The sequence below is a fragment of the Caloenas nicobarica genome, chromosome 17, assembly GCF_036013445.1.
Source record: "Caloenas nicobarica isolate bCalNic1 chromosome 17, bCalNic1.hap1, whole genome shotgun sequence".
NCBI classification, from domain to species: domain Eukaryota; kingdom Metazoa; phylum Chordata; class Aves; order Columbiformes; family Columbidae; genus Caloenas; species Caloenas nicobarica.
This window is the reverse complement of record NC_088261.1, coordinates 2,187,295-2,211,997: the sequence shown is the minus strand read 5'-3', so window position 1 is coordinate 2,211,997 and position 24,703 is coordinate 2,187,295. Positions and strand designations below refer to the sequence as shown.

At 39.3% G+C, this 24,703-nt stretch overlaps 1 protein-coding gene across 8 annotated transcripts in view; it reads right to left on the bottom strand.

Moving 5' to 3' along the window:
* The window catches only part of BCAS3 (BCAS3 microtubule associated cell migration factor), a 304,791-nt gene that overhangs the window by 275,847 nt on the left and 4,241 nt on the right, over positions 1-24,703 (bottom strand). For all 8 annotated transcript variants that reach the window (XM_065647149.1, XM_065647152.1, XM_065647150.1 and 5 more), the window contains exons 4-7: positions 23,284-23,359; positions 21,946-22,052; positions 13,381-13,462; positions 7,548-7,620 (exon numbers count right to left, since the gene is read on the bottom strand). In XM_065647149.1, coding sequence (XP_065503221.1) covers positions 7,548-7,620; positions 13,381-13,462; positions 21,946-22,052; positions 23,284-23,359 — 338 coding nt within the window. The remainder of the gene's footprint in view (positions 1-7,547; positions 7,621-13,380; positions 13,463-21,945; positions 22,053-23,283; positions 23,360-24,703) is intronic.

Here is a 24,703-nt window from a genome sequence, read left to right as displayed (position 1 = left end):
ACATGGATGCAGTTGATTACTGCAGCACGTGTACACTAATTCTATATAGCTGAGACACTACTGCATTCAACAAAGCCAGAATTCTACCAGAAGCTAAAAGAATCTAAACCGAGCGTCAAGAAAAGCCAGTGTTCTGAAGTGCCCTACAAAGCTTCTTCAAAACCAGAGCAGATCTTTGCCCAGCTATTGCGAAAGTGTCACGTTCCTCTGCAGTCTGCGGAGGTTAAAGATTCTGCCTTGTGTGTGACCAAATAATAATATTTAAAAGATGTTTTTACCTGCAACTGTTAACATGGCAAAAGTATGATGAAGGTCCAAATATTCTACCCTGTTGGTTCTTGTTATAAATTTCTTTACATTTCAGGGGTTTTTTTTCTGTGTTTTACCTTATGATTCATGGCTCTGACAGGCCTGTTGGCATCTTCTCATCTCGTGTGTAATCACCTCCGCCAAGGGCCAGATGAAGCCAGCAGCTCCACACCCGCGCCATCATCCCAACCCCCGTGCAAAACCACTTCTTGGATTCAAGATTAAAGACAAAAACCCTGTACCAACCTGTTTTATCCCAAGTAGGTTTGCCGTTGGTGTCATTAAGAACATAAGCAGAAACGAAAGGCATTGTGCAGCACTTCATCACCTCTGCATTAAGCAGACTCTGCCTCAAATCGCATGACAATAAACAGCTTTCAGCTGCTTACAAGTCTACTAACATGTTATTTTTTTATATGCTAGTATACGGCTCAAATTACAGTTTTTGAGAAGCTCGAAAACAACTCAATTTCCAGGAAAGAATGAGAAGGCTTTGGAATGCAGAGGTAAGCTTAGATTTTATGGTTAAGATACTCAAAAAGTGACCAACAAAGCCTCTGTGAGGTTCTGGTCACATCAGGTAGGCCTAAACTCTCACAAGTGCCCATTAATTACATGTTCTTACGTCTTCATTTAATTTATGACTTGACATAGCAGGCCATGATCTTCAGGCATACAGAATTTTCCCTGTAACTGAACTCCCTGCAAGCTGGTTGAACAGATTAAATAGTACCTGGAAGTAACTATGCTGAACATGGAGCCCCGTGAACGGCAAAAATCAATAGTCCGGTCTTGTTTAATCTGGCCTTACGGCTGAGATTCTATACGAATTGCTTAACACCAAAAAAAGCATTAGCTAATGGTATAGGCTTTCTCCCAGTGAAGCCACCAATATAGTCACCTCCTTTACTGGGCCACTTTTCATACAATTTGGAGGAATTTCATAGTTAAATGCAGCTGATGGTTCCAGAAGGAATTACAACCGTAAGGAAAGGCAACAGAAGTACCGCGTTCTCACCCCATAGAGCAGATGCTGAAATGGGAGATACCGTCCTGCAACTGGAATTGATTAAAACTTTCGGTGTTATTTTATTAATGCCTCATATGCAAAACGAGATAATTACGCTGTTCAAATACTCTATTAATAATTTAAGTCACAATTAATTTTAAAAATAAGTTTGTGAGCAGCCATCCAGAAATGCGGTAAAGAGTCTACTCAGGTGATGTTCTGAATATGGTACCTAGTCAGAGTGTGCAGAAAGAAAGGATTAAGCAAGACCTTTTTTAAGAACATGCCTTAACAGCTTTTCACAAAAAAAAAAAAGGAGCCTTGTAAATCTCTGGTTTGAATTACTGGAGAAAAATTTACCATATTACGCATTTAAAATTATTTATAAATTACAAATTTTAAAGCCAACAAAATATATTCATTCTCCTTCAAAAATAGATCAGAACTAGAGAAAAAGAATAACTACATCAGACTGCTTAATGGTTCTACTTATTGTGGTTTGTCTTTTTCCTCTACTTCAGAGATTTAAAAGAATCTCATCTGTACACGAATGCTTGAACTCAGCAAACTCCCCTGACTTTTCCTCTGTATGTTAAATATTATGGAAGGAAAGAAAGAAAAGAAAAAGGACGAGGACTCCCGAGAGACCCCTGTAAGGCAGAAAATGGCATTTAGTAACAGACGCAAAGTTCAAATACGGTCGAGTTGTAGTGAATTACACAAGTGGCAGCAATTGTGTAACTATACAGATACAAGGGCTGGAAGTTAATGCAGTTTGTAATCGGCTGCTCAAACTACAAGCATGAAGCGACAGTCATTATTTAGGGCAAAACATATTAAATAGCATCTTTGAATTGATGGAGAACTCAGTATCTGATGGTGTTTATCTCAGAAAAGAGAGAACTTAAATCATCCTGAAATTTCCAACTATTTTGCAAGGAACTTTAAATCCTCCTTGCAGTATAGAACATAGGAATAACCTAAAACACAGAATAAAATATAATCCTGAACTGTTCTCTGCGTCTATGTCACATTGATTTATAACAGTTATTTCTAAGACAGACAAAAACACACAGATGCAAACAATTACTCTATTTTTGTAGGCAACAAGTGAGGTGGGTGGTAACTGAGAAATTTTGAGAAATCCTGTCACAATATTCCATTTTTTTCTTAAGTAACCCTCATCACACAACAAACGCTCGCCACATCAGAGACTTTCCAGGGCCTGAAGGGCCACTTTGATTCCAGACCGCTGCAGGCATTAGCGGGGACGTAATTAGGGTAAAAAGTTCAACCACAGCTCCACGTCTAGAGTGCTGCCAGAAATAAATTTCCTCTCATTCACTGGTTTCTACTGTACCCTCCCTGAGAAACATATTGAAAACACATTTATCTTTGTAGAGTTTGTTCCTCTTCTAATTAACTTTATAGCGTTTACAGTATTTAATAATTTAAAGTGGAATTTAAAGTGGCCCTGGAAGCGGCAGCTTTGCCGTAATGGTGCTGTGCATTATCTGTTCCCTGTGGTGCTGCTTCTGCCGAGTTCCTCACGGAAGGTTTGTGCTCCAGCTGGTTTTACCGGGCGGCACATTCAGCAAACGGCTCCTTCCTCCCCTCCGTCTCCTCCCCGTGTCATTACACGGGGGTTGGAACAGCGGTAAAACGAAACTGCGGCTCGGAAATCTGCTCTCCCCAACCTCCCCGTGTCCCAGGGATCGCTCCAAAAAGGTTTCTCTTTTTACAGCTTCATAAATCAAAGCTCGAGAAGGTCAAAACTACCCGTAGTTCTCACCAACTGGTCAAGGTTTGACCCCCAAATACTCATTTTCTTCCTTCCAGTTTTGATCCAAGATTAACAGTTTATTATAGTTCAAAGGTTATTTTTTACTATTAGTTTGCTCAGACAAACCTTTGCTGTATCAGAAGAACACCAGATCTTTCCTGCCCTCGGTTTTACAAATGGAAACACTGCCTCATTCCATTAAAGCTGTCTCTCCTAGCATTTCCATCTGTGAGAAAATTCACAGAATGACCAGTAAACACTACAAAAACACTCGAAGTACATTAATATAATTACGGAAACAAGTCACAAGAAAAAAAAATTGTGATCTGAAGTGTTCTTTTTAAAGTGAAGAACATTGCTATCTTCAGCACACAACATAATAATCAAATCCAACATCACTAAAAGGAATTTAAACTACTTTATTCAGGCGTTGTGCCCCTCAGGACCTTAACAGCTACCACACAACCTGTTAAAGACTAAACCGATTCTTCCCACAATACCCAGAGATGATGATGTTTTTCCATCTGCTAGAACGGAAGGAAACCTTTGCGAGGCAGCTGACAGGACGACACACTTCGTACTTAATGATGCTTTAGAGATTTGCAACAGTACAAGAGCCTTTGGGACTCGGTCCCTCAAAATTAACAGAAACTACAGAGCTTTACCCAACTGCAAAGGTTCTACTGTACTTTTTAGAATAAAACCAATGAAGTTTGCTCTCTAAAAATTGAAACTTATACATCCCTGACAGTCTTCAAAAAATAAGGCTAGGGAGAAAAAAATACATCCAAATTTTGCATGATCTTCCATAAAGACCACAATTATTTGATGAACTTCATTAAATCGATTTCATGGCATCCAATACAATTGAAAACCATAACCGCCTCTCCAATCCATTTCTGTGTGTGATGTGACAAAACCATGCTGTATTTTATCTGGAGTGGATCCACCCTTTCCACACTCCGCTGCAGGACCCAGGCCCTGGCACGGTGGCATCGGCGATGGCATCCCGGCAAAACGCCCCGGCAAAACACCCCGGGGAGAGTCAGCCTGGCCCGTGTGAGAACCACGAACAAGAGCTGCATTCATGGCAGCTCATTTCCTCCTCTTGGGTGATCCTTCCCGAAAGCTTTGCTGTTTGTCTCTGACAAATCATTTCACAGCGAGCTAATTTTCAACATTAAAAGCCACAGACACAACTGGACACTAGATTTTGGCATTAATTAGTTACTTTGCCAGACAAGGAGCAGGGTCATGTGATTTTGAAATATTAATGTGAGAAAATATTAACGTTTTATTTGTTTCTTTTCTTACTAATGTAAAGCTACATTCTACCTAAACCTTAACACTCCCATAACCACATTCCTGAGTTAAACTTGTGTTAAGGTTAGTAGGTTTTAATCTAAGCTGCGTTAATAAAGTTGCATCCTGCAAACTTGCTGTCAATTGATTCACCCTGCAAACTGATCAGCAGGAAAAAAAAAAAAAAAAAAGCCAGCCAAAGTTATCCATTTGTTTGCTGCAGCTACTCCTCCTTTAACTTGTCCTTATTTCCTTTCTCCTTCTATGATTAAAAAACTATTACCTCTTGCTTCTCATGCCCTCAAGTGACATCCATCCAATTCTTCAAGTCACCTGAAATTTTCCATCACTTGAAGTCATTTAATTCATCCGTTTTTCTAAAAACACGTGCTAGAAATGTAACCCATGCTATGGGCTGGCTGCACAGGTTACTGGTTGAGTCCTTTACTGTCCATCATGTAGAAGGCTGGAAAGTATAAAGGCCTCAAACTCTTACTTTTTCATCTTCAATAACAGAACTTCCAATTAGCTATACTCATATAGTTATCTGATTATCATACATGCCTACATAACATTTTGGCATATGTTCCAAACTGTGGTTTCAACAACCCCTATGGGTAAACAGGAATATATTTCCACTGAACGTAATTGGTCTTATCTGGTTATCTGCCAAGCGAGCAGCTCCGAGCAGCACGCACCCACGGGTCCTGCCACGCCGTCCTGCGCCACCAGCACTGCTGCTTCTCGCATGGGCAAGGATTCTCTGTGCCCTTTACAGATTACTAATCTTGGTGTTTCATCGCCTAGAAAATTCATCAATGTGTACCAAACCCCATCTATTCATTTTGTGTGTGTACAAAGATTTACCTTATCACCAAGAGCAAAGCGAGCATGCCTCTACAAAATGCCACAAAACCAAAATTGATGCAGATGTTCTTTCCTTTTCGGTTTTCCTTTAATTTGCAAATAGTGTAATCTAAGACTGGAGTTGACTGAACCAACATCTAAGCCAGCAGAGTAGTATCAGCTGAAAACCGCAATCTGTTTCCCATTTCTGTGTCAAGACTGCACCTTTTTGGGGGCTGAGACCATTGTTTTGAAAGGATTCTATAGTGAAACCATGCTAGACATTGCAGTCATTTTACTAGATAGAAAATTTGACTGCTAAAATACAAAAACGTGTGTAGCAAAAGCTAGTCAGAAACTCAGCTTCAAGGCACAAGTTTCAAAAACACAAATTTCATCTTCCCTGGTAAAACACTCATTGTGGGGAGCACAAGGACCAAGATTAGTGGCAAATCTCTCCCGACAGAATTTTTATACAAAGCAGGTGCCAGAAATTAAGTGCAAAGTTTAAAATTTTAGATACACTAAAATAAATCTTTTTAAAGTAGGTTCTCAACCACGATTGTCACAAAGAAATTAAAATTTAAAATCAAGAAATATTAAACTGAATGTCGAGACCTTAATACTGATATTTGAAGGGATGTAAGTTTTATCAGCATATATTATATCCATAAGTACTGCATTAGGTTACATTACGAAAGAAATACAACCCACATGCCAAGCTATCCAGAAGTTGATTTCTAAATTAATACATTGTTAAATCTGTGGGAGACATTCTAAAAATTAACAAGATGTTTTTAGACCTGTTGAAAATTGGTAATTCAATAAAACATCAGGGGATCGAGGATAAACTACTGTGTTTCTAAGTTACCAAAGAGATCTTCCACTGTGTAAATGACAATGAAAAAATAAAATCAGGAATGAAACATAAATCTAAGCATTGATTTTAGGCAAGCATTATTTTGCATAAAGTTCTTTTATACCCATCTTTGTTTCATAAAGAAGGAAAGAAGTCCTAGCATATTATCACAGATAAAAATCACTCACTAATTTCTTGCCATTAAAGTGCATAGTACATTAGAGGAAGAGCAAAAAATACTGAAGTTATTCAATATAAGTGATATTTTTGAAGTTATTAATTCATGACTACTTGAAAATTCTCTGGATTCCAGATTGACAAATGTTCTGCATTAAAAAGAATACCTTTCAATCATACTTCCTTCATGATAGTGTATTTACTTTACAGCTAAAGGACAAGAGTTTCCTGACAGTAACCACTAATGCAGACTAGTGGTCAGAACCAGGAACTCCCTGTCCTAACCCAAACGCACCAGGACCTCAGTGATATGGTCCTAAAAGATAAAATACTATTAAATGACAGTGCAGTGGTTCTAGGTAAAAACTATACGACTTGAATGGTTTAGCATCTTTAACTCTTACAACTTGCTGGATTCTATGGGTTTTAAACATTTAAGACAGGTAGCGTTAATATTCTAATTTAACACAGTAATAATACATATAGAGAAATTTACAGACTTGATAATCTTCCTCCACGCCCAGAGGGATTAAATTCTTAATTGAAAAAGGTGTGGCACAGAATTAGTCTTACTACTGTAAGAAGATTTACTTCAACTGTTTAGCCTTTGAATCACTGTGTAGAGGATTAACCTAGAGAAGCAAATATTTTCCTGTAGGTATAGATACTAATCCTATGCATCATCTGAATCAACATATCAAACAGACATAAAATATTTCAAGTCCCTCTTTTCTAAGAGGAGGGATACACCAACACTGCCCAGAGAGCACACAAGACTGTTAAATTATTTTTCTAACTCAAAGTAGTAGATTTAACATGTATTCTGCTAACAAACAGCGAGTGGCTGTAACCATGAAACTGCTCAGTGCTTGTAATCCATCTAGTATGAGTGCTGCTTGAAGGCATCTTTTAATTACTTTAAGATACACATATTACTTCAGACACTTCTCAACAGTAATTCTGACCAGGATTAATATCAGAAAAACCTAATCATAAAATTGTGATTACACTGAGAACAGCTTAAACTCAAAATACCCCTTTATTTTATATCAAGAGTCTCTATTTTTTATTTCTTCTAAAAAGTTTAAGTCGTAGGCAAATGGGTGCTGACACACTGAAAAAAAAAACACTTTAAAAGCACTTCACAGTGTTACCCCATTAGCAAAAAAAGGAATAGAGCTTTAAAGACATAATATACTGGGTTTTTTTTAGATGATATTGCAATTTATATATTAGACTTTATTCACAAAAAATATTCTTACCCAGAAGATCCAATGCTTTTGCACACACCGAGAAGAGGCCGCTTCTCAGAAAAATTATCACATTTCTGAGCACCTGATAAGAGGGAAAGCAAAAAAGAAAAAGCAAATCACTATGTGCTGTTCATGTTACCTTTCAAAGCACAGGTGTGCGTGTTGTGGGGGCCCAATATATTGGAAGGATATTGAATATATAATACAAAACTCACAGCCTGTAAAGATCAGTGATAGAAACACAAATAGCTGGCATGGACGCTGGAAGAACTGTTCTTGAAAGAGACAGCAACGAGTAACAAAACAAGTAGCAAAATCCAGCCAGGATTCTGGAGTTATTTTCTAAGCATTTCAGTTGGGGTTAAGGCTTCTGTAATAACAAGTAACACTTGCTCGCTTTTCATTGTTTTATAAAAGTTGTTTGTAATGAGGATGTCAGCAGCTCTGCGGGGGTTTCACACACTGGTTTCCAGTATTTTCTGCCGGGGCTGAAGTGGAACGTGAGCGCGTTGACCACGAGCGCATGGGGGAGAGCAGCCCTGGCGGGCTGGGCAGCGCCTGCCCGGAGCCCCTGCCCCAGAAAACACAACATTCAACCCCAAACGGCCCTCTGGAAGTTCCACGAGCAAGCCCTTGAAGCCTTTAAGAAAGGAACCAAACCTCCAGCGAGACTCGGGCTCTGCCTGCTGTTCACTCCAAGTGAAAACGTGACTCTTAACAACATATCTAATGTAGTTTTAAGGTTAACTTCTCCAGGTATCGCCAGCACAGCCCCCAGTTCGGCCCGTCCTCTGCTCCAGTTCAGTGCTGGGACAGCCCGGCCTGCCCAGGATCCAGCAATAAAACCAGCTCCGGCTTCCCAAACTGCACTCACACCCTCACTCCGGACCCATCGAATTGTTAAATACACCACACTTCTTAAAATGGGGTTGGACAAGTATTGAAAGCTTTGCCTTATTGCTACATGAACAGAAATGAAACCGAAATGGAGTCAAACTCCCTCTCTCCCACTTGTGAGCTGCTGAATTCCAGGGTACATTTCTACCCAACTGAAATAACAGAACCGCCACCAAAGCTACTACTGAATTTCCTCAACCTTTGACTGTTTAATTATCTATCTATAGGCATGCATGTGCCCGGCGAAAAACGCTATTTTATTCTTTTTTCTCCATTATACACCAAACCCTTTGATCTATAAAGAATATTAGTGATATAGCCTGTTCAAAATCTAATTCACAAATACTGGTGTACTGCACTACATCAATTATTCAGAAGGGCACAACAATTAACAATATACATTTTCACCTAACAGTCTCTGTTAATTATTAATAACTCAGGTACATGTAACTAATTTGTAACAAAAAATGTTCCATGCTCTCCTCTGAAGGAGGATAAGCCTTTCCTCCTACACATTTGGGTATTTAGAAAGTCAAATGGGTCACATCAATAACTTCACCGTCAACAATAGCTTTACAAGTAACCTAAAACAGCCAAACGTATTTTCCTTTTATTCCTATTATTTCAAGGGCTTTTATGAGTCATACCTGTACTGTATGTACTGACCTGTAAATTGACAAATGAAACATATAGTCTTCTTAAGAATCTGGCAACCAATTTGTTTTCTTCAGGACAAGTAACAGATGAACTCCATTTGTTTCTGTTCACTTAGCCGGTCTCCCAGCATTAAGGGTGAAATGCTGACTACCAGGAGCTCTGACATTGAGTTAAGTGGAGCCAGGATTTTACCTTAAGTATTTTACTACACTTTCCGCCCCCCTTCTTTTTTTACTAGGATATATTAGAGACATGAATTCATATGTCTCTTTAAGGTCTGGTTCTCAGTTTAATGACAAGGAAGGGGGAGCAAGGGGAAAAGAAGTGGTGGGGAGAACAGGGAGACAACTGCACAAAATCCAAAGGAATACCAGCTTTTAATACCCACAATACCACGTTTGTACAATAGAGGTGCTTAAACTTCTGATGTCAGCCTGTAATGACTGAGCATCCCATTAAAAAAAAAAATTATTTCAACTATGTACTTTCAGAATGTAAATATTAATACTGCGGAAAAGGCTCATTATTTTGAGGGCTCTGCAGGGCATTAAATCAGGTTAATAGCAGTCCCATTCACGAGATTGCAAAAAGCGACATGTGTTGTTCTCCGCAATGCTTAATGGAGTCAGCAACCCTTTCTAGTTCTGCGCTGGGATTTAATCTTCCAAGTTATGATGGATTAATTTTTATTCGTAAAATTGTGTTTATTCGCATGTGCGATACGCTGACGTTGCACACACCTGCTCCGCACACAGTGTTTAACCAAATGCAGCAGGATGATTGAAATGAAAAACAGCTAGCTAAATCCCCCAAATACAAAAAGTATTGAAATCCTGTTGCAAAGTCTTCTTCTTAAACTCCTTTTATTCTAAATCCTTTTAATTCTGTCATATAACACTACAGCATTTATAAAAAGCTGAAAATCCTGACAAATCACACAATTAAAGTAATGAAAACTGTCCTTCCCACCAACAAGGCACCACCTTATCTACAACTCAATTTAGCTAAATGATATATGCTTTAAAAAAAAAAAAAGAAAAACCACCACTAACTCCAGTTAGTATACTTAAAACTGTGGCTAAATGAAATGTCATCCAAATCAACATTTAGAACTTTATGAAGTCAAAAGGTTATCCACACATAAGCTCAAAGCCGCTTATGTCCCATCCTGCTGCTGGAACTGCACACAGGTGGCTCTGGGCCTACCGAGGCCTCTCAATAATGCCAATAATCAAAGTAACGGCGGCAGCAGCTACACACCTTTGTGAAGAATTAAAATGAAAGCCCAGTAATCTTCACGAGAACTGAAAAACTATTCAAACCTGTGAAAAGTACACTCATTTCCCCCGAGGAAGAAATACACTGTATAAATGTCAAATTCTGACCTACTTAGCAATAGCATATATGCACGATGGAGTCTATTTTTCTGGTTTGTATTTCCACTGCTTGAGTTCGATCACAGCCATTTAATATCGCAGTGTGGCTCCCATTTAGCTAAACCCCTCTCGGTTCTGTTACTTGAAAATCCTGTTGCATTTGTGGTCCTGCCCCACGTCATACAGTCACTACGTACGGTTTTCAGCCCCTATTTTGCTGCTTCTTTTCGGGTGGGTGGGGTGGGGAATAAATCCCTCTTAACATTTCATAATCACTGACATTTTGTGTCTGCTTTCTTATTGAACACCAATGCAAAAAAGCCTACGTGCTACCTGAAACAGAAGTGAAGAGACTCGAATCAGTCCCAAAAACTGTGTGAATTCTTCCCCCAGCTTCGGGGTAGCATCGACAAACACTCCATTTCTGCACAGGTAAGCTCTAAGTGCATCACCCGATATCATTCCTGATTAATGGTGCTGCGACTGCCCTTCTCATCCCAGAACTTCAGGTCCTCCTTTAGGATTTAGTGTTCTGGACCACGAGCACCACATTATTCTGTCTCAACTCCCAGCGTCACTCAGACATTTCAAGTTTACAAGTTCTTCTCCAGTACCTGCATCATCACACCTGTTTCTTACATCCCCCAACAGTTATCACTCCAGAACCCCCCCTGACTCCAGCTGAATTCCACATCTGTCTCTTCAGCCCATTCCTCCCCTTCTGAGGCAAGACAGCAACGTTCCAAAAAGCAACGATGGCTGGAGAACATTATCTTGGCAATTCTGTCAGAGACAGAGCTATGCATGTTTATAGAAAGTTCTTCTTGTGGGGTTTTGTTGTTTTGTTTTATTCTCTGATAACTATGTAGCTTCTATATGAAAAAAAATTGAAAAATTTGCTAGATGTCAATGTTTCTGGAGTCACACATTGATCGAAGACAGATAGAAATTTTGATTGAATCTTGTTCAAAAAAACTTAAAAGATAAATCAGTCTGATATGCTGGAAGTTTAAGGTCTAATAGTCTAAAATATGGATGAGATGTGGCTGGAACTGAAGCGATGGCATAAGGGTCAGTCCACAGAGCTTCAAAGAAATGAGTTTTAAAAATGCTGTGCTCCAGAATTCTTCCCTATAATATTTATAAAAGGCTTACTTGCTCTGCTTGAGAATTCTGTTCTGTAATTTCTATAAGCCACATACATTAACATTCATTATACCATAACAACCCACGAAACAGTCACAAAACACCGAAACTTAAATGCACACCTGCATGACCCACTTCCACCAGCCCAAATGCAGCTACCGACTGCGACGGCTTGTGCAGCTCGTGTGGCTCGCTCCTCTGCGATACCTCCTATGCAATTATTTTGGCCTTCAGGGACTTAAAACCACTAAGCCACCCAAGTGGTTGAATCTACACAAAACTCACATCTGCCTTCCTTTAGAAAGCCGCCTCAATATTACAGTTCTTTAAAGTATACCTGCATGTAAAGCTGAGTCAGCTTTTGAGGTTCAAATTTTATTTTACCAACATCAAAGACGTAAGCAGCAGAGTACAGAGAAAAATCTGCTGCAAAATTTGAACTTTTACCAGTTTTAGATTTTCAAATGCAAAACTATTCTGTGTCCTATTTAGTTTTAGCTTTCCATGTTAATATAATTCTAGTTTCCAACGCTTCATCCACAATGTCCCCTTGGTTCATAGTGGCTTTAAACACAGTATCTCTGATCGAGTCCAACTCCTGTCCCTGTACAGGGCAACCCCAAAATTCACATCATGTGTCTGAGGGCATTGTCGAATTCTGGGGAGCAGAGACGAGTTAACGTCTACATTTTTCAGTGTTATTTACAGAAACCACTCAGTTCTTTATGGCCGTGTTATCCCGGCTGCAGACTGACCATGCCATGGACGCGGAGACATCAAAGTGCTGCAGCGCTGGGCCGGGTCAGGTCTTGCCTGGGTTGTGAGCTCAGACAAAACCCTGGCCCAGCCTGCGGCACAGCTGCCAGGTCAGAGCGCTTCCAGGAGCCGTTTGGCTGCTCTGGCCATGGCACGGAGCCCGGACTAACAAAGCTCACCGGATCCGAGCTGGCAGCGCGAGGGCAGCGCCAGGTACCGCACCGCGCTCCTGCTACCAGGACCACTCCTAACCCGCTAAACCAGACGTGACGGGGTCTCCTGTGCAATAAGCCCACGTGAAATAAGCCTGTATGAAATAACTCCTTGGAAACAATGCTTTATTATGCTGGGAAGCACGTGATGCAGCAGAGGATCTGACATCAAAGGACTAGAGTATTTTAACAAAGTAGTTGACAAACTATTAAGTTCTGCTACTGTGAAGTCACCAAGTTAAAACCATGAGCTTTCCTTTCACACCTGGGAATGAGCTTCTTATCACAAACTAAGATCTGTTTCTAGGAACGTGCCAAATCCATCCACTAAGAGAGTTCTATTTTCAATAATTCCCTTTTTACAGCTTTACAGTAAAATAGTGTTTGAGCTTACTGATGGTAATCAGCTTCTCCTTTACAAATTCCTTTTATTTTGTTCAGAGTCATTAAAGCTCATGTGTTAGTTATCTAAGGCTCTTATTACAGCTTTACTTTTATCTGATTCCAGATACTGGTCAATGATACATTCATGTACTTTTAATCAAAGATTTATTTAAACCAGGCCATGCAAAAAGAGGCCAAAACATGTTTTTAAAAGGTTTGACTTCATTTAATATGAGCTAATTTGAATAGCTTTCTAATGTAACAACTATCATTGTCAGATGCTAAATACACGTAATTGAGAGACAGAGTGTAACTGCTTTAAGGAGTTCATAAGCAGTCTAACTTACTAGATTAAAAAAAAATTACCATCAGAAAAAAAATATGCTTAATTATGAAACATATAAATATACTTACTGATTTGTGGAGCTGGTAAAATCCGAGCAGCTCGAACTGGACCATGGCGGACAGAAAAGAGTTCCTGAGCTTCACCACTGATCTGCAAAGCACATGGATTGTGAACATACAATGTAAAACATATACATGCTTATAAAAATATATACATTTAGTAGGTAGAAAGACATCATACAAAAGGCAGGTAAGAAAGTAAGTCGGTAAGACCACGTCATTCTAACCAACCATCTGCAAACTCTCTAAATTTCTCTAAATCATAGAAGTCTTGAATAACACAAATTACAGCAACAAAGAAACATGTGATACACGAGATACTTTTGCACCATCTACATTATGAACCTCACTTCCAAAGAACCAAAAACTGAAAACAGATGCAATGAGCCTAAGCCCACAGCCAACATGTCGGCACAAAGTTTTGCCAAACAAGCAATTTATGGTATCAGAAGCGAACACAATTTGGAACAAGGTTCTTGCGAATCAATGAACTTTAAATCCCAGTCCATTTTTTTGAAGTGCCACTTTATAGTTGCTCACGTTTCCTTCTGCTCTTCAGATCACACATCAGAAAGTTAAAAACTACTACTGGTTGACCAACAAGTCGTAAGAACAGTACTTCAGACTCTTCGCTTACTCCCAGTCTTCACCCTGAGCCCCATTATTTATTACCAATGCATTAGATAATGTTGGCAGAATCAAACCTACCCCACTGAAGCACAAGTCTTTCAAAAGATTATTTGGAAAAGACTATTTATTACAGAAGTAGCCCATCAGTAAGCAAACACAGAATGTAGAGAACCACTGCTTTTCCACATTACACCTAAATTAACGTTCACACTACAGAAATTTGGGGAAATAACCTTCTTAGCCATTTTAGTTTTGCAGACAACTGGAAGTTCCACATTGGTATGAATCAAAATTACTGTTAAGGATGTGATCAGAATTATTCCCGATGGACACACAGTTTTAAAACTGTAATCAATATGGGAATTATTCCTTGAGTCTACCCTGCTCTTATTTTATTAGGCAGATGTTCCAGTCATAGCGGATTCTCCTCTTCCAGCATCATCTGAACAACATTGAACACCGTAGGACTCCAGCTGTTGTAAAACAAGTTTAATTCTTCCTCTGGGACAGCCAGCGGCCTCTGCCCTGAGGAGCTTGCTCACCAGACTCTACACAAGACAAAAGAATGATGATCAGAAATCAACTCAGTGAAGGTTTGCCGATTGTTCTTTATAGATCATGAGTTTGGAAAACAGTGCAGAGGGAAAAAAAAAAAAGCACATAGATACCAACTGCATCCAGAAAAGACAGCTTAGAAAAAAGCAGAGTGCAGCCAGGCAGAAAATGAGAAAAATTTTAAAAAGAGAGTAGTAAGAAGATGAAAAAAAGATGAAGACAGCAGCATGTTTTCTATCCTTTGGAACACACCAGCCCTATGAAAAGGGAAAGGAGGAAATCAAGAAGAAGAAAAATATAACGCTTTGGAACTATTATTATTGGCAGTTAAAGATTTTTTTCCCCCAAATCATGAAAATGCTGTTTCACATGTGTAAGCACAGCAGTGGCTATGAATGAAAACAAGAGCAAAAGGAACTAGTATAACAGAAGTATGGCAGAAGTGATTCACATAAAATAACCCAACCCAACTCGAGTCACCTCCTCCTGCTTTTGAACTACACCAGCACATCAGCTCTAACTCCAATCTACTTCAAATAAAGTTATAGTCCAAAAGTAAGATACTCTAAGAAGGCCCAATCTTCTTAACTCAGTTTCTGCTCTTAAATACACTGAACTCCACAGAGTGTTTGTTTAGCCTGTGATGCCAAGACCTGGTAGACCTTAAAGTTGAGATCTTTTCAAAGAAAAGCCTAAAAAGTACAAATACAAATGCAGTTTATTTGTGCTTCAGCACCTATTATGAAAATCTCAGCCCAGCTCTTTTCATGCATATAACGCTTTTACTTTTTAATCATTAATATTAATCACTTGAAAGATAACTATTTTATCTTTTTATACTGGGGAGGAAGTAGAAAAAACAGGTTAGATGGACTAATCAAAGCCACAGGATCAGACAAAGACAAGATAATTGGTAGTTAGCTCCTGTTTTGAAAAAAAAAAAAAAGCAGTAATTGTTCTGATAACTTCAGCCGTTCATACAGATCATGGGCTTCGCAGGTTCTATGGTGCTGACTCCTGACAGCCGAAAACCAGCACATTTTAAGATATACTCCAATTGCAGGTTTTGTCATGAAAATACAAGATGCCACCCACTGGCATCTCGTTTGTAAAGAAAAAGCCAAATTCAGTGAAAAGGACAACATTTTACAAAAACGATCTGGATATGACACGAAAATATGGATCGGATTAAAACAGCAATACTTGATCTATCATAGCCCCGTAAAATAAAAAAAAAAATACCGTAAGAAAACAGTTAAGTTCTATGTCCTTAACTGTTCTATAGAAAAAGGAAAAGAGGGCATTGGCGTTTGTTGTATGTCATGAATAATTTTAGAGCTTGCTCATTCCTCTAGTTTGCTGGCATTGAAAAATGCATCAGGACTTCACAGCCGAAGATCTTCTCTGACATATAATTAACTTTTCTTAATCACTGCCACCAGAAGATTCTGCTATTTGCAGTCTTATAAAATTCTGAATTAACTGTGGTTGATGCTAATGCCCTTCATTTACCTACGTAAAACATAAAACTTTATTACCGTTGCTGAGGGCACATGTATCAATTTTGACCAAAAGCACCATGTTTGGGGCAGAGAGGTCATATAGTCTGGTCTTCCTGGCAGTCCCAGCCCTATCGCACTCCTGACGCAGCCAAGCTTTCCTGGGAATGGGACATTGATTCCACCAGGAACCAAAGCTGGAGAAGGAACAACGTCGAAGCGCGGCCCAGCCCCAGCGCCCGGCTCCATCGCGGCCGCGCGGGTGAGATGTGGGGCTGGCAAGGATGGGGTAAAAGGCTCCACATCCCATTACCAGCCCCTTGAGCTGCACAGTCTCATAAGCGTAGACAAAACATAAATAGACTTCACGAACTGAAAACAGAGCTCTAAATTCTTCAAAAAGCACCTGTGGCTGCCATGCTGGATTGGATCCAGCCAAGTAGCGAGTCCCTGCGGCAGCTTTCATAGCTCTTAAAAGTTTTTCTTTCCCATTCCACAAGCCAAGAATATTTCCAAACAGGTTTCAAGAATTGAATATTAAGCTATAAAAGCAGCTTCAGGTACTCATTCCGTGGAAGAGTGAATCCAAAATGACGGCTCCAAGCTGGTCAGATAGAACATTTCAGCGTTTCCCAGCGCCTGGTATCAAACCACAAAGCCCAGACCTACATGGAAGCTGCGAGCAAAGAACACGCCGACGCGGAACCCGGCCTGAAGTCTTCATCGCTCTCCTCCAGAAATGACAGATTGAAAAAGGAAGAACTCGCTTCTCCACTCAGACGTCTTGAGCTACTGCTTAAAATATGACAGACCAGGAATCTGGAGCACTGGTTAATTTTTGATGACAGAGTTTTATTGTTTGGAGCACACCAGTTTGCACCCATTAAAAAGGACAGAACAAAGGAAGTTTTGTTCACACTGGGGATAACTAATAGTTTCCGACCATAGAAAATGGTTTTCACATGGTGAAAAGAAAAAAGTTAAATGTACACCAAACTGAAACAAAGTTCAAAACTCAATGCTTAAACTACTGTGCAACTCTTTAAAAGCAAAACTGCTTGTTTATTAAAAAAAAACTATCAGAGAGCATAGGGAAGATATCAGGTGGGTCTTTTAAATATTTTAATATGTTTTAAATATGATATAGATCATAATATGTTATAATATGACAAAAAGCAATTGACAGATACCACCACAAAACACTGTTGATGTAACTATGCTGGGTTGAAGATTACTGCCCGTCATCTTGCTGCTGAGTAAGGGAAGGAGTGTAAGTAAAAGGACACATTTTGTCATTTTGGTTTAGAAATTCAACCAGTCTGCTTTTTCGTCAAAACAAATCTCTGTAATTGTCTAAAGGTTTTTAGATGCTCAAAGAACGTTACAGACATCTACTCTAGTGACTGAATTAAGTATGAATTTGCACCTAGCAGGTTAAATTATGACAACATTAACTGAATTTAAAAAACAACAAAAGCCTAGAAATGTTTTTTGGTTTTGTTGCACATGCTTTTTTTCCTACTGCTGTAAGGTATGATATGAATAAAAAAACCCAACCAAACAAAAACCAACTTCCAACAGTTCTGCAGTCACTTAATGAGGGCAAAACCAGGAAACATTTTGCACGCTGCCAGCATCTTCAGTGAAAAAACCCAAAGCCTCGGAAAGTTATTTGCATAAACGTTTTATGAAGTCCTCAGCCATTTTTCAGGGTTACTGGGTCAGGTCATTTTTCTGAAGGGTCACACAAGCCCTAAGAGCAGCTCCCTGCAGCAGGAGCTCTGAGCAGAGGAAGGATCGCAGCTCAATCCACGTGTCTGCGCCTCTTCCAGCTGCAAACGGGGAGAGAATGACAGGGGAGCAAGACGACACAGAAACCCGGCAGACGGGGCTTCTGATGGACAGTGGAGAGAACAGAACTTCCCATATACATCCAGCTATATGTTCACATATACACATCATCTGCTGTACAACTGCAGTTGTAACAACTTCAAAAAAAAAAATCATAGTATTATTGACAGCAGCATTTAAAGAGATTTAAGGCCTGGCAGCACGCGATGCCATCGGTGTTCAACGAGTCCTGTGCATTCCAGAGGTCCCCACAGCGCAGCCGCCCACCGCACGGGCTCACGGCTCCCTGCAGGCTGTGGCACTGTCCTCACACCACGGCCTTTAAGTATTTTTCACTAAACATACATCTGCATTTGTTATTAAAAGTTCTCTTTGGTAGTTCCTAATTTATTCAGCTCAAGCTCGATCATCCTTTTTTAATTGTAGTATGAACTATTAAATTAAGATGATTTTTCTACTTCTGAAGCTTCCAGCATCCAATGATTTAAAAAAGAAATTATCTGCCACAAAACCAGCCAACATGCATTTCCCTGAACAGGAACATCTACAACAGACACTTGGAAACCACATCAGGCAGAAATCAGTTCCAATTGTATTTGAAACATGAAACCAGGAGCAACGGGGAAAAAACAAATTCCAAATAAAACACGAAACTACGCTGCACAATTATCAAATAGGAACTCCTAGTCGTACTTTTGTATATTCCCAGATTTCTCCCCTCTTCGAGAGACATATTTTAAGACCACTTTTAACCTTCCCACCCCCATTTCCAAACAAAGATCAAAAGCAAAGCCGTTTGGACAGGCACCTTCCGCTTCTTATGCGACACAGATTTTCCAAACCCCGGCCGTGACTCCAGCGCCCAGCAGTCCAAACAGCCTCTCAGCCCTAATGGTATCTCCCATTTGCAAGTCACACTTGTGTAGTCAAAGATCTTCCTCCAAGGAGATGTTAATGGGAAAGCACTCAGAGTGCAGAGAGACGCGCTCCTGGAGGCGGCCGGCAAAGGTGTTCGGGAGGCAGCGAAACACCATTACGGAGGGTGTCAGCTCAGGACCTGTCATAAACACTTCATAATCACTCAGACGCAAACCTGACTGCCTGCAACATGTTACTTTATTAAGTGCTGAATTGAGGTTCAATTGTATGAATAAAAAAAAAAAAAAGCACAATGCTGCAGATAATGGCCTTACTGAGTGGGTTCACACATAAATGTCAAGTTGTTGCTTTGTCAGATGGAAAGGTTTTAAACTACGGAGATCTGTTTTTTTCTTAATAACTGGAATAATGTTGCTTTAATTACAAGCTAAATACTCAGCAAGATCAAGAAGAAAGGTTCATATAATACCAAAGGATACAAAAAAGTGTTGCCAAATAAACTCTAAATATTAAGTTAGTCACATAACTGCCATATTTTACTCTATATAAGCAAAAAAATGAGATGGAGAAACAAAGTGGAAGAAAAATAGGTTGTTACCTCCAAATTCATCAGATATATAAATCCTGCTCTGAAAAGATATTTAAAAATTGATGTTAGAGACTATCAGTCTGAGAAGCTCTCTAAGACCGTGTTACTAACAGAGGAACCGTTCCTACCCTGAAATTCTACCAACACAAGTTGCACAGCTCAAAGCTGCACCTCCCTGGACGTGGTCTCAGAATTTCACAGAATATACAAATGAAGGGCTGCCGAAGCGATGCAATACCTCTACAGCTGAGATACACTCTTAAGATGGATGGCAAAATACTTCCACATTTGACATTTTTTCCATTTCACTAGACCTTCCCCCTCCATTAAAAATATCTCTAAAAAACCCCCCTGACACTAAAAGAAACTGTCCTGCAATTTCATTTTTCTTGTTTTTCCTAAAAGATTGAATTATATTAAAATCTAGGAATTATGAAGAAGTGATATACACTGGGGAAAAAAAAGACAACCTGGCTGTGGCATCCTGTTGAAAAAGAAGGTAACATCAGGCACTTCATGGCCCAACTTGCAGCTTATTCTGACACGAGAAGAGGGGAAAGAAAAAAGAAAACGAAACAGCCACACACCCAAGGAACACCCCTCTTTCCCTCTAGGAAACACGGATAAACTCCCTTGTACTGCCTGCCTGACAGTACCAGTGAGCACACTTGTCGTTTGTTAGGAATCTCCATCAAATTAGTTCATGTTTAGCGCAGTGTGCCATGGGGTAGGAGTTAATGCAGACCAGGTTACACCCAGGTAATCTCTTCACATCCCAAAGAACTGAGACTCTTCTTCCATTCTTGTTTTCCTTCCACACATAAGATCCCACCTGACCAGGAGTTTCTCAAGGGCACCGATACAGATCGCTCTGACAGAAACGTTCTGTCAGGCAGACACAAAAAGTCACTTACGAGGGACAAAGAATTCTCACCTCACCGCAGGAGCATGTTACACACGGAGGAAAATAAAACAATCTCTGCTAAACACAAACCTGCTCCCACTGAGGGGCCAGGACGAGGCCCAACACACCGCACTTCCATACATCGTTCAGAAAACACGCGTTCATTTGGATAAGGACATTTCAGCAGGATAAAGAAAGCTGGTTTATAAGAATTCTTTAGCTCAAGTCTCTGTGACTACTCAGTGTCCTGACTAATTGATCAACCTGCGCTACGGCTCCCGGCGCTGCAGTTGTTTCCTCTCTTAGCTCAGGATCTTAGTGACACCTAATGTTTGTTTTCTGTAATACATTCTGAAGAACAAAGCTTTTCTGAAGCATTTGAATAATATGATTTGTACACAAATATAAAACTGATCAGGCTTCACGATAGTGTATAAAACTCATACGCTACGATCCTGTTCTTAGTATTCAAAGTCATTCCAGTGTAAGGCAGTTTAAAAAAAAAAATAAATAAAACCAACCACCACCACAATTGAAAGATATGTTTTGCTGCGTTAAAAATAAAGCCATGAAAATTAGAATTAGACATAGTTTCTCATGACATACAAGCAGACAAAATTTCCTTAATTTTGGTTAGAATGTACCTAAATTTTACTCAAAGTTCCTAAATGTTACTAAAAAGTTACTGACGAATGAAATTTAGTAAAGTTTCCTGCATCTTACTCCATTTCAGTTAAACTCTCTTTCAAATGCAACAGCTCAGCAGTTTTTTTCCTCCTCCATCTCCAGCTAACAAGATGCAACCAAGAGGGGAAAAGCCAGCTCTCCCACACTGCACTGAAACGCCATTTAACTTCACTTTTGGTGTACGAATTGGCATTATTTTCTGTTACACCAAGTTACTGGTATATAAACAAGTCCCACATAGCTAACCAAAAAGTTATAAAAAAATATATACATATTTGTTAAAAAAAACAGTGTATTTTACCAATAGGAAGAATTTGATCCTCTCTACATTATTTTGAAGGACAAGATGTTATGAGCATTTTTTTTTTTAAGTTCAGAATTTTATGACCTACTGTATTAAACCTTATTCTGTAGTTTCAAGAAATTTGGGGGAAATTCCCCAAATTAAGACCATGTGCTCATAAACCACTCTGAAACAAAAACTGCAGGGTGTGTGTATGACAGCATGAAATCAAACCCATATGCACACATAGACTTCAGTAAAATTAAAATTGCAAATCATGTACATGACAAACATGTGATTGTAAAATGCTATTAATACTGTCATACTTGCATCCCTGGTACAAACAAATTCTTTTCGTATTTTCCAACCCTTATTCCTTTCTGTAGGCTAAAACGATTTCTGTCCTTTCTTGGATACAAACTATTCCTTAATGTCAAACACCACCCCCAATTCAAATCCAAAAATTTACTTAACAGAAATAATTTGTAAAGAGCCTTCAAATCTGAAGGTATTCAAGTGTTTGATCTATGCTCAGTATTAATGTTAAAATAAGCATATTACATACAAACCATATGACATTGATTGTTAATGTTGGCTCCTTCCACTTCAACAGAAAAAATAAAAATAAAATATTGAAGTAATAACAGAACATTACAAAGAAAAAAGCCTCTGGCGCAGAAGTGCACTTTGCACTTACAGGTATGCTCCAGACTTGCATTCCATCGCTGTATCCGATCATCAGCAGTAACGGTGGTTCGTTCCCAGTGCTGTGTATTTCATGAAACTCCATGTTCCTTGATGTATCTAAATTGGATTTAAATATCAAAGCCGTTATTAACAGGTTAGGAGCAGTTATGGCTGGTGTCAGCTATACTAGATGTACAAAAGAACTCGGAGGGAATGCCTGAGATTTTTTAAAAATAAATATATGACGAAAACAAAGCCACAAGCAAACACACCTTAAGTGGCCTAAAGCTGGACATAACGCCCTGTAGAGGTTGATGGGTCTTTTCTAGTTCTAATGGCCGTGAATTTATGACCTGCCAGCCTCTGTGCCATTTCAACAGCTGGAAAACATACAATCTTCCCTATTAACCTCTCGGAAAGGCTGAAAATTCCCCATCACAGCTCTGGCTATGGTTGCTATTACTTCATCTGAGGCCAGAATGAGCCTCCACCGTGGAGCTCTAGACAGGGAAATATGATGGCAGACGAGAAACAGCAATTTGCTGCAAGCCTGAAATCCAGCGCTCTCAGGAAAGCAGGTCCCTTAGTTCCCCGGCTATAACGGGCAAACACAGCGCACGCAACTCCAATGTGCTCAATTAATTCAAGAAGTAACTACCTGCCTAGAGTATTCAACCATCTCACTCAGTCCCTGACCTTCCTTATTCAGAAAAAGGTAACTGGGAAAGGCAGTAAAACCGCTCGGTTCTTAACTGGGGATCTACTTGGTACTCTTAGTAAAGCTTGAAAAATCACCATTTTCTCCTTAATAGCTTGGAGATCTGTTTTCTGCACGAAGTCAGTAGTCCTTGCTGATTTTTATTAAGATACACCAGAAGTGATAAACAAGTTACATTTTCAGAATATTTCATGGTTTGAGCTATTATTTCCCCGAAAGACACCAGGGAACCTCCTGCTCATTTTACCCGACTGCTCTTCCTTCCCAGGTTACTCTGAATTCTGTCACACCATTGAAAACGTATCTGCGACCTGGACTGGATTAATATTTAGATAATCTGGCTTTGAATTCCGTTCTATGCTTCATTTTCAACTTTCTTAAGAAAAATAAATGGATTTTTTTAAATTTGTCCTTCTTCCTAAGCAATAGTCAGTTTGCCCTTCCATGAAGTCACAAGGCCTATTTATTCTAGTTGGTACAAAAGTACAGTTATTCACTTAGAATTTAGTCTGTCTAGAACAGGGAAATGAAAGACCTAATTTGGAGTCAAAAATGTTCATTGATAAAGCTGAAATTACTGTACGTGGACCCAAAAAAATCAAAAAGAAGTGAGAGAAAATAAAGCCATACCATTTAGATCTGCATTTTCAAATCTGACCCAAATGATCTTCTCCTTTTCTTCTGCTGGTGGAGTACCACTGTAGGCCTGGACAAAAAGCAAAAAGGGTTGAAATATGAAAGTTTAATACAACCTTTACCTTTAGCCATTGTACACCACTTCTAAAAGCAATGTTAGAAGCTCTCATGTGAGGCATTTTTACCTTTAAGTGAATTAAAGGGAATTTTAAAAGTTTTGTAATCAAGACTGAGGAAAGAAAGAGACCTTTACTGCATAGTTTACTGCCATGTTTTAGTTATATTGGTGACATCTTTAATACAGTCATTTAAAAGAGAATAAACTGTAATTCCAGTAGAACAGATCCATGTTTCAGTTCTGTGTTCTACAGACTCCCATAAAAAGATGAGATACAAAAAGAAACTGTGAAGGAGACCTGCGGTGTTTCCAAACTGCAAGTTTTACAGTTCTCAAGAGAAACTGTGGTAGTAAGAACGTGAGCTACACCAGAAATACCATCACTGCCAAATGAATTATAACAAAGTACTGTGCAGTATTTTGGATTAAATATGAAAAGAGCTTGTATAATCACTTCATACATGCCAGAAAAGCAATAACATGAACTAAAAATACAAATTTAAAAAATAAGTCAGTGTATTGCTTTTCAAAACAAATCACATTCCATGCTTCCAAGGCAAACTGATTTGTAATATAAAACACAGACTGCATCCTTTTAACTGCAGAGGGGAAAAAATGGGGGCGTGCGTAGAACGCGGCAGTCTTTTAAATCAAAGTTTGACTATTTTTAATTTTGACCGCGAGTCCAAAACGCACTTCACAAATTGATATTAACGAGGGGATTTTTGTTTTTTAATATACAATTGAGGAAATCCATGACTAGCTAAGCAAGATAATCCTTCGAATAAGAACCAAGATCGTTCCCTGAGGCTACAATCAGCTGCAATGCTCCTCCACTACAGAGCACAGCTTTCCAAAGAGTCACAAAACAAAATTACAAAGGTCACAAAGGTGACAAAGGGCATCTACCAAGTTGTTCTAACCCCAATCCAGCCAGGGCTCATATGTAGGTTTCCAACTACAACCCAAACAACCATACTTGTAAGGGGCAGAGCAAGTATCATACCCAGTCTCTCCCCTCCCCAACCAGTCTATTGCCAAAATTATCACAGGAAAAGGCTGCAATCTTTTTCCTGCTATTTATAGGGTATTTTTTCAACTTCTATGTAGCTAAGATTTTCATTTTAATTATTACCTATCAGAGGAAATCCGTAGGCCAAATCTTCAGACGGTATGCAGCCCGTGTTTTCAAGAACCTGGTCTCAAGATTCACATCCAAAAACCAAAAAATTTGGTTTTCTTTTTCAACATTTTAGTACACCTGACACACACTTCAACTGTTTTGTACACCAGAAA